General features: G+C 53.2%; 8 protein-coding genes across 8 annotated transcripts; 3 read left to right on the top strand and 5 right to left on the bottom strand.

Annotated features, from left to right (window-relative positions):
• Window positions 1-801: 801 nt before the first annotated feature.
• Window positions 802-5,821, bottom strand: BO95DRAFT_511825 (GTP-Rho binding exocyst subunit SEC3; the record flags this gene model as incomplete). The annotated part of the gene is made up of 4 exons (XM_025591469.1): window positions 5,351-5,821; window positions 2,981-5,283; window positions 1,793-2,913; window positions 802-1,729 (listed from the first exon to the last, which is right to left on the bottom strand). The coding sequence occupies exons 1-4, from the start codon at window positions 5,547-5,549 to the stop codon at window positions 802-804; spliced, it is 4,551 nt and encodes a 1,516-aa protein (XP_025445568.1). The 5' UTR covers window positions 5,550-5,821.
• A 1,008-nt stretch (window positions 5,822-6,829) lies between these two features.
• On the top strand, window positions 6,830-8,534 carry BO95DRAFT_479685 (nucleolar and coiled-body phosphoprotein 1 family protein). The gene is made up of 2 exons (XM_025590119.1): window positions 6,830-6,971; window positions 7,050-8,534. The coding sequence occupies exons 1-2, from the start codon at window positions 6,912-6,914 to the stop codon at window positions 8,184-8,186; spliced, it is 1,197 nt and encodes a 398-aa protein (XP_025445567.1). The 5' UTR covers window positions 6,830-6,911; the 3' UTR covers window positions 8,187-8,534.
• Window positions 8,418-11,175, bottom strand: BO95DRAFT_511823 (F-box/WD repeat-containing protein). The gene is made up of 3 exons (XM_025591468.1): window positions 10,904-11,175; window positions 9,682-10,845; window positions 8,418-9,624 (listed from the first exon to the last, which is right to left on the bottom strand). Exons 2-3 carry the CDS (start codon window positions 10,740-10,742, stop codon window positions 8,829-8,831), a joined length of 1,857 nt encoding a protein of 618 aa, XP_025445566.1. The 5' UTR covers window positions 10,743-10,845; window positions 10,904-11,175; the 3' UTR covers window positions 8,418-8,828.
• Window positions 11,176-11,371: 196 nt separating this feature from the next.
• On the top strand, window positions 11,372-13,376 carry BO95DRAFT_406992 (cytochrome P450). The gene is made up of 3 exons (XM_025584055.1): window positions 11,372-11,988; window positions 12,043-13,145; window positions 13,200-13,376. Exons 1-3 carry the CDS (start codon window positions 11,657-11,659, stop codon window positions 13,334-13,336), a joined length of 1,572 nt encoding a protein of 523 aa, XP_025445565.1. The 5' UTR covers window positions 11,372-11,656; the 3' UTR covers window positions 13,337-13,376.
• A 196-nt stretch (window positions 13,377-13,572) lies between these two features.
• BO95DRAFT_511821 (mitochondrial 37S ribosomal protein mS37) lies at window positions 13,573-14,661 on the bottom strand. The gene is made up of 3 exons (XM_025591467.1): window positions 14,409-14,661; window positions 14,145-14,224; window positions 13,573-14,001 (listed from the first exon to the last, which is right to left on the bottom strand). The coding sequence occupies exons 1-3, from the start codon at window positions 14,524-14,526 to the stop codon at window positions 13,903-13,905; spliced, it is 297 nt and encodes a 98-aa protein (XP_025445564.1). The 5' UTR covers window positions 14,527-14,661; the 3' UTR covers window positions 13,573-13,902.
• Window positions 14,662-15,056: 395 nt separating this feature from the next.
• Window positions 15,057-16,511, top strand: BO95DRAFT_355488 (DnaJ family domain-containing protein; the record flags this gene model as incomplete). Its single annotated transcript, XM_025582253.1, has 2 exons — window positions 15,057-15,236; window positions 15,330-16,511. 2 exons carry the CDS (start codon window positions 15,057-15,059, stop codon window positions 16,509-16,511), a joined length of 1,362 nt encoding a protein of 453 aa, XP_025445563.1.
• A 212-nt stretch (window positions 16,512-16,723) lies between these two features.
• On the bottom strand, window positions 16,724-17,937 carry BO95DRAFT_406983 (uncharacterized protein). The gene is made up of 2 exons (XM_025584054.1): window positions 17,402-17,937; window positions 16,724-17,243 (listed from the first exon to the last, which is right to left on the bottom strand). Exons 1-2 carry the CDS (start codon window positions 17,821-17,823, stop codon window positions 16,787-16,789), a joined length of 879 nt encoding a protein of 292 aa, XP_025445562.1. The 5' UTR covers window positions 17,824-17,937; the 3' UTR covers window positions 16,724-16,786.
• Window positions 17,938-18,359: 422 nt separating this feature from the next.
• Window positions 18,360-19,677, bottom strand: BO95DRAFT_355605 (zinc-dependent alcohol dehydrogenase family protein; the record flags this gene model as incomplete). The annotated part of the gene is made up of 6 exons (XM_025582259.1): window positions 18,360-18,553; window positions 18,611-18,923; window positions 18,976-19,121; window positions 19,172-19,457; window positions 19,508-19,577; window positions 19,640-19,677. The coding sequence occupies 6 exons, from the start codon at window positions 19,675-19,677 to the stop codon at window positions 18,360-18,362; spliced, it is 1,047 nt and encodes a 348-aa protein (XP_025445561.1).
• Window positions 19,678-20,631: the final 954 nt, after the last annotated feature.

The following is a 20,631-nucleotide window of genomic DNA, read 5'->3' as shown; positions in this document are numbered from 1 at the left end:
TGCACTGCAACAAACAGCACGTTACTGTTCCGTTCCAGCTCTTTGCTTTTTCTGGCAGGTCAAATACATCCATCCATCCATCCATCCATCTGTTGGTTTGTTCTGGCAATAGCATATCTGATCATTGATTCATGCTAGTGACTGACAGGCAAGGCACACCACAGTGGCCACAGTGACACAAGTGCCTGACCAAGATCCTCTTTCACCTCCAGCACAGACCCCATTCCCACCCCTGAATCCATCCAATACTGGCTCGTGTCGCGGCCGCAATTTTGGCCGTTTACCTGGACCGGGTGAAGATCGGCTGTCTGCAAACACAGAACCAGGGGTCAACCGCTGACATTATTAGTTCACTGGAAGTTTCTCGCCGAGGGATCGACACCAAACGCGATTCCATCTACAGGTACTTGCCGCGTTCCGCATGGGCCACTGGCTAAGTACCTTAACTAGGGGCCGAGTCCTTACTTCGGACCATGCGTGAGCCCGCCGGAGACGACGTCTAGCCTGAGCTAGCAAGGCCATAGAATCGATCCTTCTTTGATGTGTAGTAGTTCTTCAGTACAGGAGTGCGGGAAATCCTCTTCCCACACTCAAACAATAACGAACCATCCATGAACTATAAGTACAGAAATAGACAAGGGTACTCGGACGAGCCAACGGCTTATAACAAGAGATGTAAACCTGGAAAATGAAGAAGCAAACGCCCAGATCCATGCGCCCCTTGTATGATTCGCACTCAACAGCAGGTAGCAGACAGCCAAGCAAGGGCAGAAACTTAAAAATACCAATAATAACCATCTGTCATCTTTGAAACATGGCAGCTGCCTCCTCCTTGCGCCATTCCAGCTCCAATTGTCCCTCATACACTGCGTCAATGATGCGCCGGGTACGGTCGTACGCCTCCCCGTAACGACCCTCACATTCTCGGAGCACCTTCAACACCAGACTCCGGCTCAGGCCCGGATCGTCCGCATCACCAAAATGCTTCTCAACCCGCTTCTTTAGCCCTTCAATGCCTCGTCGGACTTCCTTCCCGTCGTACGCAGCCAACACCTTCTTCGCCACCGATCGCGAGTGGCTGGGCCGGCTGGCGATGTCCGCGGGGCTCATACCGCTCGCCAGTAGATTCTCAACAGACTCGACGAACTCGAGCAGCTTACCTAGAGGTCGGTGGATGACCGAATCCAGATACAGCTTCAAGTGCTCTTGCATATCTTGCTGCGCCCGGGCGTGCCATCGCTCCAGAACCAGGAGATCCCGGATCCCGACTTCTTCCACGTAGTGATTCATGTTCTCGATCAAGAGAATGTGATAGTTCAGGATCTCTTTATCCTCTGGATCGCCAGACGCGGCTGTCGCTGCTGAAGGTTGGCCTGGAGCTTCCTTGGCGATGAATTTGAGCGACTCCCACATGGCACGATTGATCCGATCGTAAGCTTCATTGACACTGATCCGGATGTCATAGAATTCCTGCGACTGCTGCGAAAGGAGATTCTCTACTGCGGTGGCAAAGTTCGGAAACACTCGCATGAAAGAGATGACTCCCTTGCGCTTGTTCACCTTGACTTTGGTTTCTTCGATACCTCGGATTTGTTCATCCACGAAACGGTTGAATAGGCCAAGAAGTCGAGAATGCAGTTTCTGAAGTGAGTGAACAATGAAATCTTGATTTGCATCATCGAATTCCGACAGAGCCTTCTCTAACGCTAGTAGAATGCCAATTCCTTGTCTGTGTTATGCGAGTCAGCATCTCGGGTAGTGATAATGTGGGGCACGCTCAATTGACACTTACAGTGGATCGGCTTGGATAGCCCAGTCTACAAGATTCTGCATATCAGTGGGCCAGAATGAGAAGAGCTCGTCCATACCCTGTTCCACCTTCTTTGCCATGCCTCGATCCGGGTCATGTAATTGTTTGACGCTGAAATTAGGAACCCGGCGCTCGTCGGGAGCGCCCGAAGCGACTAGGTCAGGGAATTCGACAGTAGAGAGCGAGTTCAGGTGGAAGAAATGAACAATGAAGTTCTGCTCCTCAGAAATCATTCTCAGTGTCTCTTGGAGTGTACCTGCAAACGCTTCACAGGGCTCAAGCTTGCCGTGTTGCTTATCACTAGAGGATAGCTTGAGTCCTGCCGCCGCTCGGATGGTCTTGCCTCTTCGGACGGTGAGCTTGCGAGCAGCCATCGTAATACCTTCACTCTCCTTTTCCTTCTCTTGATGGGTGAAAAGAAGTTCCTGCTCATCCCCTGTGGGTTTTCTTGCCATCTTCTTCCAAGACAAATTATTATCTCGGAAGTCATTCTGATAAGGTGCTTTAGCCTGTTGTTCGTAGAGATTGATCAAGGCCTGCCATTCTCCCCCACTGACTTCTCTCGCAAAGAGGATCACTGCATGGTACTGCCACAACTCTCGACGACAGTACGCGCGAGCTTCGCTGTTGAGCTTAAGCGGATCCTTTTGGGCAGCGGCAGCTACAGCGTCGATCCTCTTCTGCTCTGCAATTCTGTAGGCGATCGTCATAAATTGTTTCAGTCGCTGCAAGAACACACGAGCATGGGTGCGATATTCCTCTTTCTTCTCCTGAATGGCTCGCATCTGTCCAATTTCTGTATCAGCGTAAACGCCCAGGCTGCCATGATCTCCGGCAGAGTCGGCCAGCCGTCTCTTGTTCTGCCGTATATCAGAATCAATCATCAACATCGCCTTATACAATGTTGACAGCGCGACTTCAGTATCTCGTAGACCATCCGGATTGCTGAGCGATGATTCCTTTAGCGCACGTAGATCATTAGAAGAGATAGAGAGTGTCTTCAGAAGGTTCTGTAGCTCGTTCTGGAGTAACTTCTGGTTAGCCGTCTGCACCTGCAGACCCTGCGATTGTGTTTCAATATAGGCCACATCATCGTGAAGTGTCTATAGCTCGGTTAGCATGATTTTGCGTGTCAGTCCAAAGAGATGCCCGGGGCTATCTATGACTTACGTTCAGTTCATGCGCGTACAGAGTAAGAAGGTTATCCAACTCTTCGCATTCCTCGACCGTCTTGTCAATGAGTCTGGCCAGTTGATCGATCTTCCCCTCCTGATGCTCCAGATTACCAAGCCAGCTGGTAGCCTCAACCCGCCCAATCTCACGACGAATATCCGCTTCAAGATCTTCGATACGTTTCTCATCGCTCAGCCGTCCGTTCCAGCCAAGGTCTGTTAAGATATCATCAAATTCCACACCACGCCCTACCAAAATACTGGGGTTGATCCCAAGTGACTGACAGTACTTGATTGTGTTGTCTTCGTGACGTCTACGGCGACGGTCTTGTGGTGAAGGCGACACAGACCTCGACCTCTCATCCGTGACAATTTGTACCGTGGGTCTCGATGTACTCCGCGTATCACTGGGTGCCTCAAAGGGGTCGACGACGGGCTCAAGCGGAGGAGCTTGGGTTACTTCGACCGTAGGAGGCTCCTTTACAGGAATTGTTATTGGTGGAGGCGCAGCGGGCTGTTCTTCTGTGGTTGGAGGCAAAGCAGGAGCTTCCTCTTTGTCCGGGCTGTCGGGGCCAGCTGTTGTGTTGTCGCTGTTCGTCCGAAGCAAGAACGGGGCCGGAACAACGCTCGTGATACCGTCGGGTTCATCCGTAGCTGCTTTCTGCTTTTTCGCCGCAGCAAGAAGCCTCTCGCCTGCACCTCCGGGTCTCGGCTTGAAAGCGCCGTAAGCAGTGGCGGCTTTGCGGAATGCTCCAGCAATGTCCTTGTTTTGCTTTTTCTTTACCATCGGACCAAGGCCCGGGCGATGCGTGTCAAGGTCTTCAGCTACAGCTTCAGATTCATCTGGAGAACTAGTCGGCATTGAAGGTTCCACTTCTGTAGCTGGTTCGGCAGCCTCTTGTGACTGTGGAGGTTCTGGTTGTGCTATGATCAACTCCGGTGCTGGTGCCGGTTCCGGTGCGGGTGCGGGTGCGGGTGCGGGAGCTGGAACTGGAACAGTGATAGGCTCGGGATTCTGGGGAGTCGTTGGCGTCTTATTGCCTGCTGACATGCCCGGCATCAGAGTGGACGGCAGATCTCCGACCATCGAGCTGACAGGAGCCTCCAGGTCCTGGGGCTCTATCTGTACATCTGACCTGGACGACCTTTCTGATGCTTCTCGCAGAGGTGACCGCGGTCCCGCACTGCTTGCTGGACTGTGCAAGAAAGTGCGATTTTCTCCGGAAACCGACCCGGGTGTGGTAGGTCGAAGACCATCCTTGCTGCGACTAGTGTGTAAATCATGGGTACGAAGCATAGTAGGTCTGGACTCGGGACCTGGCCTTCCATCTCGGGAGGACGGTGGCCGAACATCCAGGTTAGAGACCCCTGAGCTGATTTCGCCAATCTGAGCGGTGTGGCCATTGGACCTCTCCAGTGACCCAGTAGAAGGGGCAACCTGCAGACTTGAAGGGAAGTCCCTACTTCTAGATTCGTGCGGAGGGGGCAGCGGTGCCTTCGGGCCCCTGTGATCTGTTGCCAATCGTTCGGTCGCACGAGGGGGAGGCTGCTCACGATGGTCCGGGGGTATCGGCGGCGGGTGTGGCGGGGGACCGAGTGGTGAAAACCCGCTTTTTGCAGACTGACCAGTGGATGGCCTTGCCATCTGCTCTCGACTCTTCTGACTCCGAAGAGTGTGTTCCTCGGCCGGAGGCCGCTTGGGCCCATCGCGACTAGGGGCACGGCTTGTGTACGGAGACTGGGGTCGACTGCCCTGGGATGAAGGTGGGCGAGGGGGAGGTAAGGTCACATCAGATCGAGAAGGGCCAGGATGAGGGGCTTGAGGGCCAGGCGGTGCAGTCGGAGGGGGCCCAGCCAGCAGTTGTCGTTCACGATCGTCGAATCCGATAAGCGTAGGCACCTTGCCGCCGGTGTATTTGCGATAGATCTTGATCAAACTGCCTATGAAAAAGTCCTTCTCTTTCGAGGTCCGTGCATGCCAATAATAGGGCTTTCCCACGGTGACCACAAATCCGAGATTGAGAGCCCACTGCTTCTGCTGTTGTTCTAATGGAGTCGAGGGTACCAGGGCGTTATACGATTGAATGGCGGATAAGTCGTCCAGCATCCATGTTTTCCCAATCGAGAAAGACCCGTCGTTATTTTCCCTCGCTTTGTGCAAGCGCACTCTGCCCGATCTTCTGACTGCGACAATGATGACTCTAGGCTTTTTGTTTTCGGGCGGCGAGTTCGGGGGAGCGGGGGTAGACGGGTACGCCGCATCTTCAATGATGCGGACATGTGTTATGTAGGACTCGACCACTGGAACAGAGAAAAAGGCAATCAGTTTGGCTCAATACAATTGACCTTGAAGGGGCGGATGTCATACAGGTCCCATCACTATCTTTCTTTGAGAAGCAGCTGTGAATGATCCGCCTCTTTTCGTCCTCAAACTTCTCCGCCCTTGACAAGGAGCCATCCCCGGGCCCGGCAAATCCGCCATTGCGACCATCGCCTCCACGACGCGGATCCCTTTGAGGAGGGAAATCACTCGATGGAGGGCCCCGTGGACGATCACGGCTGCTCATATTTGTCGTTTAAGCACGGAAGCCTGGATCACTCAGGATGTGCCAGACACCAAGTGGACATTGTCGGGGAGGGCAAGGAAGACACGAGAAGGGGCGCAGCGCGACGGGGGGTGGGTGGATTAGAACAGTCCGTGGAAGGATAAAGTCACAGCAAGCCAGAGCTTGGAATAAGGCGGGCACTCTCAGTATAAAGGGGCGAGCGACATATACTCACGTTGAGAGTAATCTCGAATGCGAGAAACAACCAAAGTGGAGGAGGCGGAGAGTTGATTAGGTCATTGATCGGTGGTGAGAGAGTATGGGCGGCAGCGGAAACTAACTGAACTAACTGAACCGCAGCTGTCGCAGGCGGAGAGTCGGAGGAGCTCGTGCGCGGGCAGCGCACACTCGGCACCAGAACGAGGCTGACTCGACATGCATTAACTCGACTCATCATTTGAGGATTCGGGTCGGTTTCCAGGAACACAATATGTAAACCCGAACCCGCCTCACAACTCAGTTTGAGGGATGACAAGTTCATCTTAGTTCTGCATACACATTACGACGATGACCAAAAGTCATCGCTCGGTCTGCTCATCTATATCGAACTGTATCTAAATATGATCCAACAAGTGGAACCTTACCAGTAGAATCAGTTCTCTTGATCTTGCCCTCTTCTAATCATGTGCATTGATTGATTCCTTGACAGTTGTTCCCCACGCGTCGCGGCCAGATGTCATTGGCGAAGAGTGGAGTAGTGTTGCACAGGATGCTTTTAGACTATGAAGGAAGGGACCAATCTAGAACTTGCCCTGGATAGCATTGTTAAGTGAGCTTTCAATGCAGAGGATTGAGAGAGGTGAGGCAGTACTGATTTAGAGATGATGTCCAGATTGAGTTGCCATCACATCAATCTATGAACCCGGTGAACAAATATATTGCCGCAGTCACGCATAGCATTAAGGTAGAACTGCTTTGCTAATTGAACAAGTCTCAGATTGTGAACACACCATAATGAGCAAGCTCAGGACGCGGGGTTTCCAGCTGTTATTTGGCTGTTCATCATGGGCTACTGACTAAGATGAATGATGCATTTCATCGGTCAATCCAGATTGATGTCCAAGTTACAGTACCGGTCAAGTCACGTGACTACCACTCAAGCCTCAGTCACGGGATGCCACGTGAAAGCACAACTTTGACCAACTGTCCAGTCAAAGCGTGACAAACCACTGACCGCCTTCTCCCGGACCGCCGTCCCTTTTTCCCTTCTAAACTTTTTTTTTTCTGTCAGTCCGATAAAGGAAAGATCGAAAACATCCAGTCACTGCCCGAGAGTCTTTGTCTTTCGCTCAAGCCTCAGATTTCCTGCACCAGAGCGCTACAATGGCCGGCAAGAAGGCTCAGAAATCCACTCCCACCAAGATGTCTAAGGACAAGAAGACGGTAAGCAAAAATTGACTCATTTTCGAGATCGGTTAGAATGCGCCGGGCGGGTATACTCACAAATTCTTTACATCACAGGCTCCTGCCCCTCCTGCGCCCCTCGTCGCCGCAATTTCCTCCTTTTTGTCCGAGAATGGACTGTCGAAGACCCACGAGGCTCTGGCCAAAGAGTTGAGCAGCAAGTCCATCAGTGCCGATACCAAGAACGTGCCTTCTTTGTTGGAGCTTTTCAAGACCTGGGAGCAGTCCCAGTCTTCCAAGTCCGACAGCTCGGATGAGTCTAGCTCCTCTTCTTCAGACAGCGACAGCAGCTCGGACGACTCCAGTGATTCCGATGTTGAGATGGATGATGCCCCGAAGACGCAGAAGAAGCAGTCCAGAAGCTCTTCACCCTCTTCTTCTTCTTCTTCTTCTTCTTCTTCCTCGTCCGATTCCGACAGCGATGCGGATGACGAGAAGGAGGAAGGGGTTGCTGCTGCCCCTGCCTCCAAGTCCCAAGGCACCAAGCGCAAGGCCGAATCTAGCTCTTCCGAATCCGAGTCTGAGTCCGAGGCGGAGGAGGCTCCCAAGTCCAAGAAGACCAAGCTCTCTTCTGCTGAGGCCTCATCCTCCTCCGATTCCGAGTCTGATTCTTCTGACTCATCTTCTTCCGAGTCTGAGTCGTCATCTTCCAGCGAAGACGAAAGTTCTTCCGAGTCGAGCTCCGAGTCTGAATCCGAGTCCGACTCTGATTCCTCCAGTGATGAGGAGGAGACGGCCAAGCCTGAAATGAAGAAGAAGACCACCTCGGCCTCTAGCTCTTCTTCCTCCGATTCTGAATCCTCTTCCGAAGAAGAGAGCGGGAAAGCCACTCCTAACTCCGAGAGTAGCGAGACCGTCGAGAACTCCGAATCTGACTCGAAGAAGGCGGCACCCGTTGCTAAAGTGAGCCAGACTCCCTCTGCCAGCGCCAGCCCTGCCCCTGGCAACGACTATCCTAAGAAAAAGCACACCGGTGCCCGCCCCACGCCCTTGGCTCTCCTTAGCGAGCAGCCTTACGACCACCACCCGTCTAACGAGTACATCCCCTACGCGTACGCCGAGAAGGCCTGGGCGGATCTGTCCGTCACCCGCGGCAAGGGTTTCACGAAGGAGAAGAACAAGAAGAAGCGTGGATCTTACCGTGGCGGTCCCATTGACATCTCTGGCGGCAAGTCATTCAAGTTCGATGACTAGACGATGCGTTTCAGTCGTCAAGTCCCCCATTCTGTTCGCTTTTTTTCCGCCATCGATTTGGTCGAGGGGTTTTATGATCAACTTGGTCTAGCTTTCCATGTGCACTGGCCTACATCGCAGAATCTGCTGGACTTGGTCAACGTCAACCGATCCCAGGGAGAAAAAAAGCCATTCTTTGTCACATTATTAGATAATCAGATCTAGATGCTTTTTTTTTTTAGATCATGGGGTCCCTCAAAACTGTTTGCTTCTTGCAGCAAGGCGCTAATGGAGCCGGGTCGGAATTTTGCTTTTTTCTTATTGCTTTTTTCTCAATCAACGTCATTTCTGATTGCCTTTTTCCCCCCCAAATGTATCTGAAACCGTCTTCTGCTGATTTTTCAGCAACCAAAAGAACGAACTTGGTCAACGTCTACCTACAATATTTATGATGGATTGTTCTTTCCAACTTCCCGAGCTCATCCAGTCTATCCATGTAGTTCTTGCTGTTTGACTGTACAGCAAGCGAAACAAACAAAAGGAAAGTTTACCTTTTACCTGAGGTGTATGTAATCCTGTTACCAGAGTCCCCTCTCCCCAACCGGAAACTCAATCCGCATGACGCGCATTCAAGAGCCCTGCTGAACCCCACTCCTCCTCGGATCATACAGCCCGTCGCCAGGAGCTAAAATCTCTCAATTGCGTCCACCGACGATCCCAGCCGGTCGCAAGCTCATCCTCGACGTCCTCGTCCGTGACCGCGTCGAACGGCTGTTGCGTCCGCAGCCGGACTACCGCGGTGCTGTTCGCGGGATCGGGCCGCTCGTACCCCGATAGATCGAGGATGCGGTCCGCGGCGTGATGACGACGACGATGATGACGCGTGGGTTGGGTCGTTGAGGACGAGGACAGGTTGAGGGAGAGCGGGCCCGCGAACCAGGCGCAGTCCGCGCCGGTGGTGAGGTCGTCGGTCGCGACGAAGTCCAGGCGCATCACGCCGTCGGCGACGCCGGTGTAGATGGTCGGGGAACTGGGGAAGGGGGAGCTCATGGTGTAGATGGCGCCGCGGTAGGGGCGGTGGTGCTGGCTGCGGGGTTGGTGGTATGTGGTCGGGGCCGGGTGGGAGAGGTATATGGACATCTCCTTGCGGGAGTTGGGGTTGGTGATGCCGTTGGGGGAGTCGAGAGTTAGGTGGCTGAGTTGGTTGTCGAGGGACTTGGTAGAGGTGGTGGGAGTGGTTCGTCGGGAGGGAGGTGTGAAGCTCCGCATTGTGGGCTTTGCGTCAAGGTAGCTGTAGCCGCGGTCCATGCGGATGTCGAAGATCTTGACAAGGGCTTCGCCGCCGGAGCCGACTACGAAGCGGTGGTGGGTGAAGGGTTGGATGCAGTAGATCGGGTTGTCGTCGGTGGGGTCGCGGTAGGTCAGCTCGTGCTCTTTGTTGGACCGCAGGTCGTGGAGTCTGGATCAAGGAGTTAATGGTTGGGGGGTATGTGTTTGAAGGGGAATGTGTGCTTACCTGACGGCTCGATCGCCCCATCCGGCGAGAAAGACCTGTCCGGTGGTGCTTAAAGGTGCGATGGCGTTGACGTCTGACTTGATCGCCGTAGAGGAATCGAGTCTGTCATAGTCGACCAGGTTCAGGCTGATTTGTCGGTCGAGCGATACACGCTCACTGGTGATAGAGGAGATTGTGATTGCATCGTCGATGCGCCCTGTTCCGATGGCAAGAAGATCAGATGAGAGGAATTTGGAGTATCGATTACGAGCTCTCTTCGCCGGGTCAATCTGAAGACGCGCAAATTCCGAGACTCTCGAGCTCGTTGACACCGTGTTGTACAGCGCGATGGTTCCGTTATTCCAGTGCGCTGCGAGTATCGGCTCCTCTCCGTTGCTCAAGTCTGTGCGCTCAATGCCCAAGCCATACGTTTCGAATACTTGCTGGTAACTATGCGAGGGCTCGTCGTTCGTAATCGTGAGATGATGCAGTTCACCCCGAGCGCGAGCGAAGATCAGATGCTCCTTGCCTTCTTCATAGGCCGGATGGTTTGGTTTCAGAAGGTGTAGGCCGCAAATATCGTCTACACTGCTGATATGCTCGAGATCACTGAAGATAATCCACTGCTCATGGGGTTTCGAGCCCGTATGCTTGACTCGTAGGAAGATTTCGTCTGCTGCACCCCAAGCAAGGACTTCTCGGCGGTCATTCCACGCTAAACCGTTCCATGTCTCGTATGTGTCCAGGGCGGGGCGATAGCCAAGCGTAGGCCTGTCACCCCGGATCGCTTTTTCAGACCCGATTCTGGTTGCCTGGGGCGGAAAGACAAACCTACCTAGAACGGCATGTTTGTCCAAGGCTCGCGAGCGAGACGTGAGCGAGTGAGCTGCTTCCCTCCAGAAATCTGGGACCTTCGAACCGGGGAACTGTTTCTGTACAAAGGCACGAAAGATCCGCCAATTATCAACGGCGATGGTTTCATGCAGACGTCTGCTGGTCCGGGAGAGCTGCACCAATGCATTGACGGTAGGCAAGTGGCATGCAATGAGGTAGAGAATCTCAGCAGGCAGATTTTCTAACATGATGTGGTGTGAAGAAGCCGGAGATTGGTGTTGATACACCAATGCGTTTGGCGGTTCCCAGGCAGATCAGGGCCAGAAATGACGTATGGTGTAATGCAATATTCTTTGCCACGGAGTCAGCTATGCTTGTTGCTGCGCAGTAAGAAGATCATAATACTCACTTCATAGAAGAGACCGAAGTGGTTATTCCTGGTCCTACCGAGTGGATTTGTTATATCCTACCGCGATGGACATGTTGTGGAATGGAAAAAAATATGGGTACCTAGTAAGTAGTAGTCAATCCCTTCACGGGCCTAGAAGGGGATATCTCAAGCCAATGCGCAAATCATTCTGCATGTTGCCAAGCTTGACGAGCTCCAGTCAGAAATGGGAACAAACAACTCGATTTATAACAGCATGTAAGATTGACTCATGAATTGAGTAAAATATACTGTCGCTTGACCTAGAAGAAGAGCACAGAGCCAATAATTCCATCCATGAATAAACATGTGACTCTAGTTATTGGATGACTTATGTCAGCAAGCAGTCATCCACAGGCTCTTATCTACCTATCTTTGGCGACATTGTCTTATCGCAGCACTGCTGCGTCTTTCCCCGCTTAAAGAAGCTTTTTCTGTCTTCAAGTGAGTCATGCTGCACCTGTTTTGGTCTCAGCTTGCTTGCCTGGAAGGATCTTGAAATGGTATACTTCTCGTGCTCTTACTGTACTGTCAAAGGACTATTCAAGGATTAGGCGCAGGGTAGGATTCTTGCGCTTGGTAGCTTCCATACTACTCAGTATACCGGCAAATAGCCGATCTACTTGCGCAAATCTTGTTTGCCGAGGTGCAGTCACAGATTGTCAAAGACCATTACTGGAGGACGCTGCAAACGTCCAGCGCGATCTACACTTGCATCTGAATTCCCACAGCATCATGGCGGTTTCTGCTGTCACTACTGTCGCAGCCCTCACCTGCGTCCTCGTGTTGGCCTACAAACTAATCATATATCCGGCATTCCTATCACCGTTGTCCAAAATCCCCAACGCACATTGGACAGCACCCATATCTCCCGCTTGGATTATCTGGAAAAGATATCGAGCCCTGAACAATCGAACCATCCAGGCAGCTCATGAGAAGCATGGGCCTATTGTGAGACTTGGACCTTCCGAGATCTCAATCAATTGCGTTGATGGCGGCATCAAAAGTGTATACACTGGCGGCTTCGAGAAACATGAATGGTACCCACGTGTATTCGGGTCTTTTGGGTGAGGTCATTACAAGGCCCTCATCATCGTCGAAGTACTAACAGTAGCACCTAGAACCGTAAGCATGTTCACCATGACCGATAACAAGGCACATTCGAGCCGCAAAAGGCTGCTGTCCAACATCTACAGCAAGTCGTTCCTGCAATCATCACCACACATCCACCTGATCTCTGAAACGATCATGCTTGACCGCTTTCTGCCTCTAATCTACAAGGCAGTGTCAGATAATGCCCTGGTGGACATGCACGATCTGAACCAAGGATTGACCATGGACTTCGTATCCTCGTATCTCTACGGGTTGGCCAATGGGTCGAATTTTCTTCAAGATGAGGCCTTCCGCCGCAGGATGCTGCACCTTTACCAATGCAGAAAACCGTTCGAATTTTACCACCAAGAAGTCCCTGACTTGCTGGCATGGACAAAGAAGGTCGGACTCCGTCTCATTCCTAAATGGTGCGATGAGGCCAACGAGGTACTGGACGCATGGGGGCTGGGCTTCTGCGACAAGGCCGACGAATGCATGGCGTCGACCAGGCTGGAAACTGAACCGATGGTATACAAACAGCTCAAGCAAGGTATCCTCAAGCAGCAGAAGGCTACTGGATTGCCAGACGAATATCCCGAGAAACAGAAGTGCGAGATTGCCTGTGAGCTGTACGATCATCTCACAGCTGGCCACGAGACTAGTGCCGTGGCTCTGACCTACCTCTTCTGGGAGCTTTCCAAGCACCCCGAGCTGCAGGAAGAGCTCCGCAAGGAGCTCCTGACTCTTGAGCCAAGACTCACCTATCCCCGGTCTGATTCCTCCCGAGAACTCCCGTCTCCCAAATCGATTGACACATTACCTCTCCTCGAAGCTATCGTTACGGAGACGTTGCGCCTGCATGCGCCGATCCCAGGGATCCAGCCACGCGTGACGCCCTCTCCAAGCTGCACGCTTGCAGGCTACAGCGATATTCCCGCAAACACTCGGGTGAATGCGCAAGCCTATTCGCTGCACCGCAATCCCACGGTCTACCCCGAGCCTGAATCATGGGAACCGAAACGGTGGCTTAAAGACCAAAACTCGGCCGCCGAGCTGGAGGAGCGCAGACGGTGGTTTTGGGCTTTTGGCAGCGGGGGACGGATGTGCGTGGGTAGCAATTTAGCCCTGCAAGGTGAGTCCTTTGTTCTGTAATCTGGGCGGTGCTTGTCTAACGATTTCTCGTCAGAAATGAAACTGGCCGTGGCAGCCATCTACACGAACTTCAAGACCTTTATCGTTGATGACGATGACATTGAGGCGATCGATGCTTACACTGTTAAACCTCGAGGCGAGAAGCTGATCTTGCGGTTCGAAAATGCCTGATAGATCAGATTACTCCAATTGTTTGACCAATTATTCATGGAATATACGCTATGTAACAGTTATTCCGCGTGCCCAGTAACATCACAGTCGGAGTAAAACAACACCACACCATAATTGCACCCGCGTAGTCACCGGTGATCCATCAAAAGTGCAGAAGCCTTTAACCTTGTACTACAGCGACTCAGCCGCAAGACCCCAACTACGCACTAATCGCTATCACAAAACACTTCAAACGTGTCTTTCGAACCATAAAAAAATAAACTCCAGTTAGCACAATAGAATACAGTATGTTCAATCCCCGGCCGCGGCCGCCAGCTGCAAGCCCATATGCCCTGATTCAGCCCGACCAGTCCTATGCACCCGAACCAGCACCGGAGCTCGGTGATCCTGCCCTGACCTACATCCATCCACCTGCATCCCAGCACAACAGAACGTATGTAGCCATAAGCAGCCCGAACCTGGGCCGCCCCGACCCCTTCCCAACCACAGCAGGACCTTTAATGCTCAGCTTGAACTTCGCTCCCAAACACATTGAAAGAACCCAAAAAACAAGAGCGGAAAGCTGCTTAGCCCAAAACACCATCCTTCTTCTGCGGTCCACGGACGTTGGGGAACATTCTCATGAGGTGGTAGTTGATGGTGCTGCGGCCCTGGCGTTTGGGTTTCTGTGGTTTTGTGCGAATACAGCGTTAGCCCAGCCCTCTCTCATCCTGATAAATGAGAGGCAGTATTTGATGACGGGGGATGGAGGGAAATGCGAAGGGGCTGAAACAAGACCCTCGGGAAAAAAAGACAAGGGAAAACGTACAGGAGCATCCATGCACTGTCTCAATTGCTGTTCCAAGGCTGCGCAACCCTCAACGGAACCACCGGCCGAAGCCCAGCAACCTGATCGAATGGGAATGTTAGCTCAGATGGGTTTTCTTGAAGGTGGGGGAGGGCCGGAGTCTGTTTGTCTGGTCATAGCGAATCTCGAAGGCTTGGAGATGATGAGGGCCCCGAAGACTCGGTCGGGCTCAGGCCAGATCTGCGAGAACTTTTTCCTAGGTGATGGATAAGGAGGAAGACGTACTCAGCATCGCGGACATGACATTGACACAGCCGTTGGGCTCATTCTTGTTGGGTCTCCGGACGCGCAGGTGGTTGATGGTCTGGAGACGGATGGGGGTGAGGCGGGTGGAGGCAGGCATGGTGGGCGATTCTTTTGAATGTGCGTAAGACGCTCGAGACGAAGCGGTGTTATCAGAAGAAGAGCGAAAGTAGGAATCGTTGTTGCGACAAGCTCAATGCCAAAGTCGAATATGCTACCGGGTCGAAAAGGGAAGGGCAATCAATCTTGCCAAGACTTTTGGACAATTTTGCCCGCGGAGGTTTGCAATGCATGGAGACGCGCTGACATAATCCCGCCGGCGGCAGCGGCGTTCGCTGGCTGATAAGAAGCTAGGTGCGATGCTTGCGGATGCAACATCCAACGCTCAGCATTGTAAGATCGCTAACACGAACAAGGATGAGCAAAAGGCATGCGTGCACCTTATACGTGAATACTCTTGTTGCGCCGTGGACGACGCGCCACATTCAGCCCTCCCCTTCGACGTTTCGATGTCTTTCCGGCAGCAGTGCGCGGGGGCGGCAAGATGCGGCAACCGCGAAACAGAGCGATGACCGCAGCAGCAGCAATAGCAGCGAACCCCAGAACGAGAAGTCCCCGGAGCAAGGGGCCATGGCTCGTCGACTGTCCGAGATGACCGAGGAAGCTATGCTCGAAGGCGGTCGATCCGCACGCAAGAATCTCGAGTCGGCCGGGTTTTCGGAGGAGCTGAAGAAACAGCTGGAGGAACGGGTGGCGGCGGCGGCTTTCCAGAGCGAGTACGCGAGTGCGCATGCTACAGTCAACACGCCGGTATAGTTTTGCATCCTGTTTTGTAACTATACAGCTTAACGGGGATCGTGAAGTGTTCTACTGCTAATACGAAGAATTGTTATCGCTGTACAGGCTAGCGCTGGACAAGGCACACGAGACATCGCCGGTGGCGAGCCCTGGACCGGCACGGAAAACCTCCACGACGTCACCCTACGCATGCTGGATAGCTCGATCAAACCGATGCGCACGCCCTTCAAGATCCCCAACCCCGTCGACATGCGGATAAAGCCCAAGCCCAACGAGTCGGCCGGCTTGCGGCTCGCCAGGGCGAAGGAGCGCACGGCAACATACACTCAGGCGCAAAGCTCGGGGCCGTCGGAGGAAGAGCGCGAGGCGATGCGTCGGGAGATGAGGGAGCGGTTTTCGCCCGGGGCCAGGCCGATGCCGGCCACGTTGCAAGGACTGACGGCGTTGGCGAATGAGCGGATCGAGGATGCGATCGCGCGCGGGCAATTCAACAAGATCAAAAGGGGCAAAGGGGTGAACGTGACTACTGATCATAATGCGAATAGTCCCTTTATCGACACGACGGAGTACTTCATGAACAAGATCATCCAGAAACAGGAGATCGTGCCGCCTTGGATTGAAAAGCAACAGGATCTGGTGAGGGAGGTCGATCGGTTCCGGTCCCGGCTGAGGGCTGAGTGGCGACGGCACGCTGCCCGACTGATTGCCAGTGAGGGAGGGTCGCTGGAGGCGCAGATGCGTCGGGCGCAGGCGTATGCCGCGGCGGAGGCTCGCTTGGCCGAACGGGCCAAGATCGAGCAAGCTTTTAGAGACCCCAGCAGCAGCAGCAGCGGGAGTAGCGGTGAAGAGCAGGACTCTTCCGATGCGAGTACGACCGAAGCACTAGCCGACGAGATTCCAGAGAAGGAGCCGTTGCCGCATGTCTCGCCTCTGCGTGACCCGCAGTATCTCAATACCGAGCGCTCGTTCCTGGAACTCATGGTTAAGAATCTGAATGCGCAAACACGGTCCTACAATTTAATGGCTCCACCGGTGGCGCAAAAGCCGTATCTCAACCTCGAGCGGGAGCTGAACGCTTGTTATACTGAAGTAGCTCCTGGTCTGGCGGAGGAGATCAAACGACGAGCAATTGAGCGGGCTCGAGGACCGGCTACGGACGAGCCCAAAGCGGCTAGCATCCTAGAGTCTCTGAGTACCTCGAATACGGTGCGGGTGTACGAAGAGGATCACTCGAAGGGCTATGGATTTAAGCAGTTCTGGCGGGACCTCTTTGCCAAGAAAGAATAGACCAGTGTATATGTATATGTGTAATGAATCTGTACCATATTGGATCCACCCATGTCTATACAAGCACAAAGGAGTCTTCTTTTCATCATGAACTACCAAGCTACACTGGCTCCAAAGTCCATGTCCATAGTAAATGAAGACAGCCTATAATCAAATTTCACATACCACAACGACGGCATTGACAAACCAACAAGCAGAATATATGCAAATTTATCTTGTACAATTATAGCTCCAACCATATCTCATACATGCTGAGCAAACCCAAAAAAGGAGGATCAAGCAAACTTATCATGCTTGCCCCTCACCCTCACATCCAGCACCACCTCATGGAAGTCGCCCTCCCTCCTCGCCTTCCGCAGCCTCCGCACCTCATCCTCCTCCAGCCGCCTCCCCACAATCCCCTCCAACTCCTTCCGACTGACCTTCTCCCGCGCCTTGACCTCCTTGCTCGCCTTGATCTTGGGCTTGAACCGGGCCTGCATCCGTACCCGGACGTTGGTATCCGCCGACAGCGTCCCAGTATCCCCGCGCACCTCGAGCTTCACCCCGGACGCCGTCGTCTTCGAGGCTACCTCCGCCACACTGATGAAGGTGCTCTCCTCGGACTCGCTGGTACCCGTCTGAATGGAGAACGTGCGCGGCACCGCGGCGGAATGGACATTGAAGGTTTCGTAATGGGACACGGCGGAGGAGGTTGCGCTCAGGATACCGTGTTTGTCGCTCGACAGATACCTATTTTTTGGGGGAACGATCACACATCACATTAGCACAATCTATATCTCAAACATCCCAGCTCCGCAGACCTCCCTCCCCCACCCGCTTTGAACCAACCCCGCCACACATAGCAGCAGGGCGAACTCATATGACCCAGAAGGAAAAAAAAAACATACCGCCCATGCGACCCCTTAAAACTCCACCCCTCCACGCCCGCCACTTTCGTCGCCACCCACACCTGCCTCACATCGTGCGGTTCCGCCGTACCGGGGTCCCCGTCTATGAGATTCTCGAGCTCCGAGGCGAACACGTTCCCGTGCGCGTCGCTGGCGATGCAGGTCGGCGGTTGGCTGGCGAGGACGAGGAGGATCGGGCCGGCGATGTCGGAGGGCACGTCGGCGGAGACCCACGATTGGTCTTCGGGGTTCTCGTCCTCGTCGTGGTCGGCGGCCACCACCACATCATTGGCGCCGGAGTATTCGGATGCTGGGTGTGTCGAAGAGGGCTTTTTGGCGGTGCTGCTCGGGAGGGAGGGGTCGGCTTTGCGCTTCTTGGATTTGTGGGGCTTGTCGCCTTTGAAGGTTAGGGGTTTGACCATTTTTTCGAGGTATTGGGACAAAGGAGGGGTATGTTTGAGAGGGGCGAGTGTGGAAATTGGAAAGGGAAATTGGAGGCTTGAGCTGGGTTAGAAAGTGAGAAGAAAGATGCAGTGCATGCGGGAGAGCGAGAGAAAGAGAGAAAGTGACGGGTTGGAGTTGCTTATCGATAAGGGAGGTGGATCCACTTGAGCTGTGCTTGACGGGTTTAGAGACGAGTTACACTCGTTTGGATGGACAAATGCTAGTCGATGCAAAAAGAGTAAGCTATGTAAATTAGTTGATTTGGCATAATACTGAACTAGGAAGTTCAATGACTGACCGTGGACAGGTCGTAATTGAGGTCACTGTGATGCAGTCAGGGAAAGGACCTTGGTGACGCCGACCCACCAGCTACTCCTCTATAAATACTACAACACCTTCCCACAGTATCCAAAAATCATCACAGCCTACTGGATCCGTTGTCGACGAGCACACGAGTGTATCATACATATTCATTCGTTAATCATTACTTAGAAGCACAGCCAGCTATGCTAATCTAATCAAAAGTGATAGCCGCCTTGATGGCAGACTTGTTCTTCATGCTCTCCAAGCACTGCTCCCACTCCTCGATCTTGAACACCTTGTTGACAATGCCCTTGACCTTGACCTTGCCAGAATCCAAGTAGTCAATGGCAGCAGGGAACTTGTACACCTCAGAGAAACTACCCAGGATGGTGATCTCGTCGCCGACTATATGAAGCATTAGCACCTGCACTCACTGGAGACAAGACAGGCAAAAAGACTTACAGATCTTGCTAGGAGGCCAAGAAACACGGTCCTTGTTGGAGTACACGCCATACACGACGAGCTTACCACCGCGGCGGACATAGTTGATCGAGTCTTCCAGAATCTTGACGCTACCGGTAGCCTCAACGACAATGTCGAAGCCATAGGGGTTCTCGTCCTTGAGCTTCTGGAACTGGGCGCTGGGGTCGCTGCGGGACAGAGCAATGTACTCATCACCAGCCTCGAGCGACTTGGCCAGATCCATCTTGAGACCCTCAGGGGCAGCAACAACGACACGGCAGCCACCGCATTGACGGAGCAACTGAGCCAGAATCTGAAAGGGGTCAGCCAGATTCGAAATGGACACTTGGGTGCGAGCCACCTACCAGACCAGTGGGGCCAGCACCGAACAGGAGAACGGATGAGCCCATCTTCGGGGCGATCTTGTCGAGACCGTGCGCGGCGCAGGAAGCGGGCTCCAGGAGAGTGGCGTCGACGTCCGAGAGGTTCTTGATCTTGAACACCCTGCCAGCTACGCTGTGTTAGCCAATGCCGTGGTACCAGAAAACTGGACGAGCATACCAGGGTAGGCGCAGTACTCAGCAAAGCCACCGTTCATGGTGACGCCGTGAGCCTGGAAGTTCTCACAGAACAGCTCGTCTCCCCGACGGCAGTAGAAGCACTCGCCGCAAAGCTCAGAGTTGTCGGCCACCACACGCTCACCAATCTCGAAGCCCTTGACCTTGGAGCCGACAGCGGCCACAACACCCACCGTCTCGTGGCCGGGGACGAGAGGGAACTTGGCAATGAATTCACCCTCGTGGATGTGCAAGTCGGTACCGCAGACACCGCAGGCCTTGACCTTGATCTGTTGCGTGTCAGTAGAGGTCTGACACCCTCAATGTCTGTGAGGCTTACCAAGATATCGTTGTCACGAATAGTGGGCAGGGGGACCTCGGCGATGCCGTGCTTCAGGGGCTCCTCATAGCTAGGATCGGATCAGCATTGGTTGAAAGGACAGTCAACAAAGGAGAGCCGTTCAGGACCTACCGGAGGGCCTTCATGGTCTTGGGGAGGTTAGCAGCCATGTTGATCGATGTGAGATAAGCTGTCGAGATGTTAGTCAAGTTGGCCAGGCTGACCGATCATTGGCAGGACAAGAAGTGACCTACAGTATGAAGAAAGGGTATAGAAGGAAAGAGGGAGCGATCAGGTGTGTATCTGTGAAGATGGATGTTGGAGACAGGAAGAAAAGATGAGATGAAGAATGAGCCATAATCGAAGGGAAAGTTGAGGCTATTTGAATACAGGCGAAAAGTCAATAGAGGGTTGAGGGGCCGAAGACTGGGGATGGGAAATGAAGTCAGAGCAGGGACAAGGAGTATAGAGAGTGGGGACAGGAGACTGCCAGTGCATTGCCCCGTTGAATCCAAGACAGACTGTCTGTTTGTCTGTACTGTACGGACGGCTGGTGGTTTCTTTCATCCCGGTCTCATGCATGGGCTGACAGGGTGTGTGTGAGGTCTGGTAGGTTGAGACCAATCGAGAGAACAGCAGTACGGGCAAAATGCCTAATCCCTGACCCCAGAAAAGCTACAGCACATCGGCCCAGCATGACTGTGCATTTTGACAATCAAACTGGCAGTTTGGCATACAAACAAATTGATCGAGAGACATACAAACTCCCAGACACTACTGTTACTGTGTACTGTGTATACAGTACCTCTCGGTACCCGGCAGGACTAATTTCGGAACAGTGACGGCCAGGTCTCGGGAAAGTACACAGTACTTCGGGATTCTGGTAGCATGACTTAATCCCGTGCCGAGACTCAACACTAAACCCAACTCATCCCAAGTCTCTCAACTTAACCCAACTTAAAGAACTTCCCCCCCCCACCAAGTGACTTCATGGCTTCACTTTCAACCCCACTTTCTCTAGCCCTGCCTTGTTTGACTGGCTTCTTCTACTTTCCTCCATGCTCTCCGCGTCGTCTAATTCCTTCGTTCCTGTTCCTGTCTCCAGATCCCATCTGTCCCTAGAT

The sequence above is a fragment of the Aspergillus brunneoviolaceus genome (assembly GCF_003184695.1).
Source record: "Aspergillus brunneoviolaceus CBS 621.78 unplaced genomic scaffold BO95scaffold_11, whole genome shotgun sequence".
NCBI classification, from domain to species: domain Eukaryota; kingdom Fungi; phylum Ascomycota; class Eurotiomycetes; order Eurotiales; family Aspergillaceae; genus Aspergillus; species Aspergillus brunneoviolaceus.
This window is presented reverse-complemented; position numbering and strand designations above follow the sequence as displayed.

What these genes read in the sequence shown, in the direction of transcription:
- BO95DRAFT_406992 (XM_025584055.1), top strand. Translation starts at nt 11,657, where the DNA reads ATGGCGGTTTCTGCTGTCACTACTGTCGCAGCCCTCACCTGCGTCCTC. An exon ending in CGTGTATTCGGGTCTTTTGG is followed by an intron (nt 11,989 to 12,042) that starts GTGAGGTCATTA and finishes AGTAGCACCTAG; the next exon opens with AACCGTAAGCATGTTCACCA. An exon ending in TAGCAATTTAGCCCTGCAAG is followed by an intron (nt 13,146 to 13,199) that starts GTGAGTCCTTTG and finishes ATTTCTCGTCAG; the next exon opens with AAATGAAACTGGCCGTGGCA.
- BO95DRAFT_511821 (XM_025591467.1), bottom strand. Translation starts at nt 14,526, where the DNA reads ATGCCTGCCTCCACCCGCCTCACCCCCATCCGTCTCCAGACCATCAAC. An exon ending in TGTCATGTCCGCGATGCTGA is followed by an intron (nt 14,225 to 14,408) that starts GTACGTCTTCCT and finishes CCATTCGATCAG; the next exon opens with GTTGCTGGGCTTCGGCCGGT. An exon ending in GACAGTGCATGGATGCTCCT is followed by an intron (nt 14,002 to 14,144) that starts GTACGTTTTCCC and finishes ACAAAACCACAG; the next exon opens with AAACCCAAACGCCAGGGCCG.
- BO95DRAFT_511823 (XM_025591468.1), bottom strand. Translation starts at nt 10,742, where the DNA reads ATGTTAGAAAATCTGCCTGCTGAGATTCTCTACCTCATTGCATGCCAC. An exon ending in TGGGGCGATCGAGCCGTCAG is followed by an intron (nt 9,625 to 9,681) that starts GTAAGCACACAT and finishes TCCTTGATCCAG; the next exon opens with ACTCCACGACCTGCGGTCCA.
- BO95DRAFT_406983 (XM_025584054.1), bottom strand. Translation starts at nt 17,823, where the DNA reads ATGGTCAAACCCCTAACCTTCAAAGGCGACAAGCCCCACAAATCCAAG. An exon ending in TTTAAGGGGTCGCATGGGCG is followed by an intron (nt 17,244 to 17,401) that starts GTATGTTTTTTT and finishes CCCAAAAAATAG; the next exon opens with GTATCTGTCGAGCGACAAAC.
- BO95DRAFT_479685 (XM_025590119.1), top strand. Translation starts at nt 6,912, where the DNA reads ATGGCCGGCAAGAAGGCTCAGAAATCCACTCCCACCAAGATGTCTAAG. An exon ending in TGTCTAAGGACAAGAAGACG is followed by an intron (nt 6,972 to 7,049) that starts GTAAGCAAAAAT and finishes TTTACATCACAG; the next exon opens with GCTCCTGCCCCTCCTGCGCC.